Source organism: Apium graveolens, chromosome 4, assembly GCF_009905375.1.
Source record: "Apium graveolens cultivar Ventura chromosome 4, ASM990537v1, whole genome shotgun sequence".
NCBI lineage: Eukaryota > Viridiplantae > Streptophyta > Magnoliopsida > Apiales > Apiaceae > Apium > Apium graveolens.
In genome coordinates, this window is record NC_133650.1 from 247,127,163 (window position 1) to 247,137,018 (window position 9,856).

At 33.9% G+C, this 9,856-nt stretch overlaps 1 protein-coding gene across 2 annotated transcripts; it reads right to left on the reverse strand.

Moving 5' to 3' along the window:
- Nucleotides 1–5,343: 5,343 nt before the first annotated feature.
- On the reverse strand, nucleotides 5,344–8,013 carry LOC141720786 (GDP-mannose transporter GONST3-like). 2 transcript variants are annotated; one of them, XM_074523402.1, is made up of 2 exons: nucleotides 7,856–8,013; nucleotides 5,344–6,806 (listed from the first exon to the last, which is right to left on the reverse strand). In XM_074523402.1, the coding sequence occupies exon 2, from the start codon at nucleotides 6,798–6,800 to the stop codon at nucleotides 5,667–5,669; it is 1,134 nt and encodes a 377-aa protein (XP_074379503.1). In that variant the 5' UTR covers nucleotides 6,801–6,806; nucleotides 7,856–8,013; the 3' UTR covers nucleotides 5,344–5,666. The 2 variants fall into 2 exon arrangements, with proteins under 2 accessions (XP_074379503.1, XP_074379504.1); XM_074523403.1 differs by having other exon boundaries at nucleotides 5,344–6,890; nucleotides 7,856–8,012.
- Between the last annotated feature and the right edge of the window lie 1,843 nt (nucleotides 8,014–9,856).

Sequence of the window (9,856 nt, forward strand, 5' to 3'; positions counted from 1 at the left end):
AATATGGGAACTCTGATAGTCTCATATCGACTCTGAATTGATGTCTTTGATGATTCCTCAGTTTTGGTAGGCTTAGTTGGAGTTTCTGTGTCAGACATGACTGTGTTTGGATCTTTAACTGTATGTGTGTTAACAGATAGCTCTGATACCACTTGTTAGGTCACACTTTCACTGTAGAGGGGGTGAATACACTGTTTATCACAATCAAATCAAACTTCAAGAACTTATGTAACAGAAAACAAACTTTATTTAAACAATAAACTCTGTTACAATCTGGAACTGTTATCTCTCAGTGATGAACAAAATATCACGAGAGCTGCTAGAGTTATACTAAATAATATTCTCGATAATAATAACACCTTTAGTGTAAACCCTATATCTGTGTTTATGTACTACACAGTTACAAGATATTCGCTAATTGATATGGAATATAATTCTGCTTCCTAAAATATATCAATCAGATATCTTCTATTCCAAGTATTCCATTCTTCACGGAATTCCTTCTTCATGCATATCTCTTCTTATGTTTATCTTGATCTTCTTAACTTTAATCAGCTACTGTCCTTATCTGATCGTCCTTCAGCACTTAAGTTCTGATATCTATCTCCTGATAACATAAGTACTGATATCCCTTAAGTTCTGACTTCCAGTATAAGTACTGATCAGTTAAGTACTGATTTGTTCTGTTCAAATAAGATCTGAAATCTAAACATAAAACATATTAGCCATGACATTATCAAATATATCTAACATCCCGGATAGACTTAAGCTTAGAGTGAGTCCGATAACCTATGAACAACAACATAAGTCGGAATTAGACCCCGATTGCTTAAGAAACTAGACTTTAACCATTTAGAGTCCTAATGTTCGCTTTCGCGCTTAACGATTTACTTAAGTCGCTCGAGTACCCTCGGCTCCACCATTTTTAATAAATTAACCATTAAGGGTTTTAAGGCGATTCTTTCGCGAGTACCTTACCAACTGCCTAATCCACTTTTCATAATTGTTTCTTACCCCAATTTGTCATTTAAGGTCCTTATCCAACGTTTCAAAGTAAGGCGAGGGGTAATGTTTCGTTCGCGAAACGTCGTTACTTAAAACGGCCGTTTCTCCTAAACCGTACATCGGAATCAAACGAACCACATATCAAAACGAAGCTCGTAACATGAACTATCTAAACATTTCAATGGTCAAAACCTAGCAGGGAGTTCTCGGGTCCTAATATTATGAACAAAAGCAGTCTAAAGTAAATCGGACATTACGACGGCTATGTTTATGTGATTTCCCAATTTTATACCATTCCAATTCAACCACCAATCAATCCCAATCCATCCATACAACCAAAATCCATCCTCACTACATCATAACAGCCCCAATCAACTCAACATTAACAATTTATACTTATTCTTAAACTTGAATTTAAATTATACTTAAGTCCTTTAACCAAACCATAAGATTTCAACCTTCAATTCACTACCATTCAAACCCAAACTCTAAACCAACAAGCATCAAGATACTCTTTACCATAACTATCAAAATCATCCTAATATACAAAGTAAAGCTAGGGTTTGGAGATGTTATACCTTCCTTGAAGCTTTTAATCAATGAAAGATCCTTGGAATGCCCATGGAAGCCTTGATCTATACTTAAGCTACCTTGAACTTTCAAAAAACATCAAGAAAACCAAAGTTATTTCTTGAAGGTTACTATTCACCATCTTCTTCCTTGATTTATTGGAAGAGATTGTGAAGGAATTAGAAGCTTAAACTTATAGGACATCCATATCTATGTACAAGGAACCTTAGATAATTACCTCATGATTTAACAATGCTTGGATCTTGAATTTTGGAAATTTCTTCTTTGAAAAAGAAGAAAAGCCGAGAGCAAGCTTGGAAGAAAGAGAGATTTTTGTGTTTTTGCTTTGATTTGATTTTTGGTTGGTTATTTTTGTTTAGATTTTGGTTAATTACCTTAATAACCTTGAACTTTGTGTGGTTATCATTCATCCACACCTCCTTCCCTCCTATGTCATGCTTATATCACCTTATTGTGTCATCATCCCTTACTTGTCCTCTGCTTATTGGTTGGATGACCTCATCATCCCTAACCTCCTTGATTAACTTCCTAATTGTTTGCCTAATGACCGCTGATCTGTTATACGGTTCGCTTAACTTTAGTTTTCGTTTATCGTTTGAGGGATCATACCCGGGATCTTATTACTTGGGTTTCCTTAACCTTTCTCAATACATTCGAATCCTTTTATGATCTTCTCTTATAATCCTTTTATTTAAATCCTTTTTATCCTGTTACCTTATACTCAATTCTTTCCGTATCTAGTGGATTTCCGGGAAAAATCAAAGTGTTCGGAAATTGGATTCTGACGATCTTTACATACACTTATAGAGTACTAATAAAATCTCAAAATATCCATAACAGAACCCCTACATAGTGTGGCATGAAAAGTTTTCTCATTCAGCAAAAGCACTATTCATAAGGGTTACAAAAAGTTCAAAATTTTGGGGGTTATTACATCATAGTTGGACATTCCTAAAGGTAGCGGAAGATGGATTCTGGATGGGTATCTACCGGGCTTAGGAATAAGAAGTGTAAGCCCATTAGATTTCTTGTTCCCCAAGAACTATATCAGGCTTGATCCCTATATAAAGGGTACGTAGGCACATTGAGAGGAATAAAAAGTTGAGAGCTGATAAGGGAGCCACTACTTACTCTGATCAATCTCAGCCTAAAACAACCACAAACCACCACACACCGCTTGATTTTCCGGCGAAGAACCACCGTCATAGATCTTGATTCCGACGAGAAACCTCAATCTTTGTTGTTACCAGATTCCTCCGTCAACAGTACTCACCGAGTACTTTGTTTAAAGAAGCCCTTCTACTGCTGCTGCTCCAAAATAACAACTTTGAACAAACATCTCAATTATTTTGGACAGACACAACAACCATAATCACTACAGGATATTAGGGCATCATGAAAAACATAAAGCTATATATGTCAAGTCTATCAATAATTTGGTTCACACATGTCAGTATTTCAACAAAACAGAGAGCTGTTTAAACGAACTTTCAATTGACAAGTAGTAATGTGTCTCCATCTTCGCGCGCTTGAGACTCAATTTCCTTCCACGACTTGTCCATTACCTCATGAACTGTATCTCTGTCACCGATAAAACTCTGTACAATGCTTATACTAACCACCAAACCCTTCTTCTCATTCTTGCTATCTTTGTTATATTCTTGCCCAAACGCCATTACTTCCTCAACAATTCTGCCATATCGAGATTTCTTGACCTTTAAGGAACGAAGAGCGGACTCAACAGCAACCCTAGAGTTATCCTTTTCTTGAAACTCAAAAAAGAGGCTTCCATCCTGACAAATAGTCTCTTTACCAACAAATTCTTGATGTTCTGACATAACAGCAGACTCATTGGAAGACGATGACAAGGAAACGCGACGAGGGTCCAGAAAACGTTGCTTGGAGTGAGCGAGGAAGGTAATGTGGAGAGGAGAAGCAGAGCAAGTGGAAGGACAAGGAGGGTGATGATCATAGGAGAAAGCCTGTCTCACTTTAACAACTAACTCTGATTTTCCTAGTTTGAGAATTTTGGGATGTGAAAAAGATGTCATGCTTCATTAAAGAATCACAGGAAGAAGCTTGAAAGAACCAGGGTTGAAGAGAAAGCTTGACGTGAAATCAACAAGTGAAGTGATGTTATGAGTTATGATTTGTGTTGTTCGAGAGAATAGATGTGGCCAGCATATATAGGAGGATTTAAAGGGCGGTGTTGTTACTTGTACACTTTCCGATTCCAAGAAGGATTTGGATTTTAGGGTGTAATATTATTGGAGATGGAATTGTTTAATATTAATTAGTATTAGGAGAATAACTATATTCCCTCTAGGCTTTATTTGTGAATAACATTACAAATAAATAAATAAAAATCTGACTATAAAATTAGTACTACGGATTCATTAATAAAATTCAGATTTCGGTATATTTCCTTTTTTTTTTCTTTCTAATAACTAATATTCCATCTATTATTTTTACAAGCCGTTTGATTTTATAAATAAATGTGCACTCATTATTTTATTTCGGAAAAAATCTAGAAAATGGACTACATGATTTGTTTAATTTTAAATGCAGTTCAGTCCGATTCGATGTTTTAATATTTGAATATGCATCATACTTAAAAACTTAAATGTATTACAAGTGTATCCGATAATAATTATTAGATAAGAAACCGACATTATTATTTTTTAATATCCAATCCGATTAAAATCGAACTCTCAACGGTTTAAATTTAGAAAATTAAATTAAATATATACATACGCCCGAAAAGTTATAAGAGCATCTCCAACGATATAACCTAAAACTGTTAGCTAAAATAAAGTTAGCTAAAATTTTATTGAACTTGTAAGCACTTTTACTTCAGTGGTATTAACTATAATCATTAGTTATATTCAATTTTTTTTATTAAATTCAAATATATATTAGTTAAAATAAAATTATAATATTTAATAAATATATTTAATGCTAATAGTAGAACATTTTTATATTTATGTCAATATTTTAAAGTAAAATTTATAAAATAAAAATAGATAATTATTAAGATTGATTGAAAATATAATAACATACTTAAAAAATATATCTTTTATATTAGAATTTTTATAAATTTATTTAACAATAAAACATTTTTATACTTAACATTACATAATATTTATTATGTTTTAAATACAAATATAAATAGTGCATCTATACATATAATAAAATAATGATGAATATGTATAAATAATTTTTATATTATAATATTATATAATATATACATGTACACACCTACTTATCATTGGTTGTATAAACCTATTTTTACACACTATTGACATTGCATAAAAATAATAATATATAAAGATATGGTTGATGGAAAAAGAGTTATAGATACACATATAGGGTTTGAGCAAATTAAAAAAATAAGAGAAATGACGTGGAATAATATAGAGGACGGGGAAGAGGATTAACAAATATAGAAGACCAAAACAGAATATCTATAATTTTGCCAAATAGTTGGCTACAGTTGAAGTGCTTAAACTTAAGATAATAGTTAAAATAGATGTCACGTTGACAAATATACCTAGCAGATGAATGTGGTTGGACATGCTCTAATTCGGTCAAATTTCGGGAGCAGGGTAAACATTATTTCCACGTATATATTTAAATTTTTTTATGGAATGCAGAAATGCTAGATTGATGTGAAGCTACACTATTCTACATCTCCATTCACCATAGTTCATACATATCCACTTGAACCTGCGGACACTCTTTGACAAATGAAAAAATGACTTCATAGTATTTTTAAAACACTAATGTATCTGACTTGTATATTGTAAATATTAAATGAGAAAAGCCTGTACCAAAAAATGGAAAAGTATATGAACGAACTGTGCTGCTTCTCAACAAAGAGTTGAGCTATTCTATCACCTCTTGGCTGAATTTTAAGCCCATGTTTCCTCTTTGAAACAATATGGCTTTCATTCAATTTGCATTTTGGCTGTTTGAAACATATGCTTATGATGAGACTTTCAGAACTCAGTATTGGAATAATCGATAAAAATTAGCAACAAATGAACGCTATTCATCCCGAAATCATGTTTTTATTTTTCCTCGCCCAAATCTGTAACTTGCTTCTCATTGTCTCTGCTCTCTGTGTGGCTTTGCATTTCAAGGAGCTTCTGTTGTTCCTCCTCCCTCTCTTGTACCTCAACATCTTTTGCAGCCTTAGGCTTAGTGCTACTGAATTGCTGATACATAACTCCGCCCAACATGCAAATTAGAAGCCCTACTGTTCCCACAAATGTCGAATGTTTATCCCAGATAACAAGATTTATAATTACTGTCAAAAGCTTGTTCACTATTCCTAACACGGTAAATCCTGTTGCAGAAATTGCCTTCCGACAAGAAAAACCAAAGAAGGAGATAGCTAGACCAAACAAACATGACAAACCTACAGGCAAAAGCACTTGAGAGGAATGCCAATCTGACTCATCAGATATTTCATGCTTTATCTTCTTTAATTCTCCCATTACAAGCAGCTCTAGTGGAAACAATAGCAAAGCCTCAAGGTTGTTGTACAGCACAAGACCCCATGTGTTTAAACCAATTGTCATAACCACGTGCTTAATATAGACAAAATCTATGGACATGCTTATCAGGTACGCCAGTGCCCAACTATAAGCCATGAGAGTGAATTGGTAATCAGTCATGACATATAGAACACTACCACCGAAGATTGTGGCCAGTGAAAACCATGTCTTCATTGATGGCCATGGCTGGTGCAAGTAGAGGGACTCGCCTATTGCAACAAATATTGGAACCGCTGAACGGAAGACAATGAAGGTGTCGACATTGGCATGGAGAAGAAGCTCACTGTTTGTGAAGAGAGACAAATAGAATATAAATGCTGCTGGTAGGAATCGCCACATTGTCATTAGATCAAGTTTATCGTGCTCTAAAATCTTGAGTGAACCTAAAATGAGGACACCAGCTGCACTTGTGAAGTACTGCAACGCAGTCAACGCTCCAGGGTAAGGAAATTTCATTACAGCCCATTTATTGATGATCGAGAGCAATGATGCTGACAAACAGTATCCAGCAGCTATTCCATAAACTGATAGATGTTGTAGAAAGCTACTATACCATGTTGCTTGAAATTCAATGATAGGGGAAGATGAAGTAGCAGCTGAAGCTTTTTGGGCATCACCAGTGGGGTTTTCCTCATCATCGGACATCTAAATCTGGGAATGTAAATATTCAAACATCAACTATTTGTTACAGGACCACTATCATTTACCACAACACAAGGGGAAAAAAGTGTCCTTCTGCATAAGAATTCAGAAGCCACAAGTAATTAAGCTAAAAGTTTCTTATCAAAGTATAAAGCATTCGCAATACATAAGGCCATAAACAAGGAAACTTCAACTTAGCGGATTACAGGCCACGGTTTTAAAGAACTTGATGCTGATGGAAACCATTAACAATTATTGACATACTCTAACAAGAGAAAGACAGTATGTATCCAGGGATCTATAGGAGTGTAATAAATAAGCAAGGTGTTATTGTAACTAACAACTTCGGATTTGTTTCACTTTCATCACTTCTCACTTTGAGAATCACTTTGCTAGAGGGAATACACACATGTAGCTAATACTACAAGTATTTGGGACTCCCAATCTTTCATCATGGCAGCTGCAATTTATGTACTAATCTTATGCATTTCCAATTACGGCTAAACCTCTATAATAAATTGCCTCGGGACCGCAGAATTTCATAAACTAACAGAAAATATCACTTGATCAAAGTAAACAACGCATTGTCTACTTCACAATTAGATTGATAAAATAATATCAAATCGACACTATGCATCAATTATGCTAGTACCAACCTTAACTAACCATTATATATACTCTTAACTCCTTTTCCAAACATCGATTCATCGGTGCTACACATTTCCAATCACTATTCTTTGTCAATACGTAGCGACTTCACCATACAAAATGTACTTGAGCAATCAGAGTTGAGTCAAAAACAGAAACCAATTAATCACATTTAATCAACTCAAATGATATATTTAGGTCACGTGAATAAACATAAATTTGAAATCAACTCAATTAAAATCAAGAAAAGTGAGTGATACATTCGACATAAATTTGTATCAAATATATAAAAATACAGCAGCTCATAAGATCTCGAATAAGCTCATTGTTACAACCTAAAATTATTAATTTAGTTAAACGGAAGAAAATAGGATAGAAAGTATTGAGAATAAATGGAAATATATACTTACATGAAGAGATACAATTGCTTTTAAACGGCTGACGGTGGTGGATCTCGCCGTTGCCGGAGTATGTCGGTAGACAAGTGAGGAGAGAGTAGAAAATTTACACAGATTTCCCTTCGCGTTGTAAAATAGGCTCGATGACTTTTGGCACTTAAAGCATGAGTGATTATACCCATCACCCCTAAAAGCAATGTGTTGTATCCTTTAATCCCTAGATTGCGTTTGAGAAATCTTAAAATAAATAACTTATAAGTTAAAATAAATAAATAACTTATAAGTGATAATTAAATAAATACTTATAAGTTATATAAGTGTTTGGATAATTTCACTTATAATTTTAGTTTAATAAATCAAAATAAATAATTTTTAAATATAATCATATTATTTCATGAATTTTATATTAGATTAACATTTAAAAATATATTTTTTTAAAATTAAAGTTAATAAAAACGCAAAAAATCAAAATAAGTTGAGAAAAAGTACGTCATTACTAATATTCAACTTATCAGCTTATAAGTTGAAAATCCGACTTATAAGTTAGGTACACAAACAGTGCTCGATAAGTACTTACGGGCTTATAAGTCAATAAGTAACTTATAAGCCCTGGCCAAACAGGCCCTAAATATTATTTTCTTTAGCCCTTTTCGTGATTAAAACGACATATCAGACTAAATCGGAGGGTAGAACAGTCTTTATTGTAAAAAAAGACTAAAAGAAACAATACTTGATACTATTGGGGCTAAAAGGAACGGTATGGTAGATATACCAGCTTTGATAGAGAAGATTCATGAAGTGAAAACAGCTGAGTGTCAAACCTTAAAATTAATTTTAATGATAGATATTTGATGCATTAGTGTCAAACGTCTCTGTCATTTTTTGTCCAAATGATCTATTAACCGAATAGGTCTGTAGTTTTACCTTCCACCTGGAGAAAAATATTAAACATAAGTGATTCCGATAACAAAATATAGATGTCCGTATCTGCTCACAAACCAAAACTGCAAACATCAAATGTTTACTTCATGCTCAGCTGCCAAATTCATCAGCCCTCTTACAACAGCCTATCTTACCCGTATACTGCATTGCTCAATGAGCATCTGTAGAAGTAGGACAAATTTGCATAATTTGAGACACTCTGAGTTACTTTAAGTAAGCATAAAACTTTAACAAAATGTCATGACCTGCAAGAAATTAAACAGGTGTATTTCTAACATAACAAGCGACGGATACAAGGTTGAAAAGGTTGTACTGGATCTTTTCATGGGAATCTCCTCCTTTAAGTCCTACGTCAGATGGTTTTCTAATTGCAAACTGCTATTTTATTATTATATCTTCAGTTAACAAAAGCTATCAATCTCAGTATAGTAACTTCACTGTTGTCGCTCCTGAAAAACTAGATATGAAATAACAAAGATACTTTGCTTTTGTCAGATAGCAAATGACAGATTACTACACACCATTTTCACTTAAAACGGAGGAAGAACAAACTAGCAGTGAACAGTTGTCCAGGATTGAGGAGAAGCCTCACAGGCTGTCCAGATTGATCTTGTATACGAAGGGTACACTCTTTAGTCCGTCATGTTCGATCATTGTATAGAGGTTTAGATAAGCTTTGTACAAGCTGATATGCTCGCATAAATTATCTATCATCAGAAAGAACTATGGTGCAGAGTTTTGTCGAACTGGTAATTACCACTTCAAGGCTGACATGTATGATTTGCTTTTGCCAACCAACTCTACATAAACATGTAAATTTATGTGACCATTGTTATTCGAAACTTTAGTATTTGATTGAAGATGGTCCGTTACATTTCAAGTTCTGATTGATTCTGTCAGTCGATTTTGTCCCAAGTTTTAAGTTGTGGATAGTTAATATTACAAGCCTGCGAGACATACTATAGGTTACAAGAATATGCACGTCACATTATGGTTAGTTAACCACAAGCTAGTACTGTAACAGTGGTATAAGAAGTAGAGATTGAGGTGTTTGGGCAATGGGCACTCAAC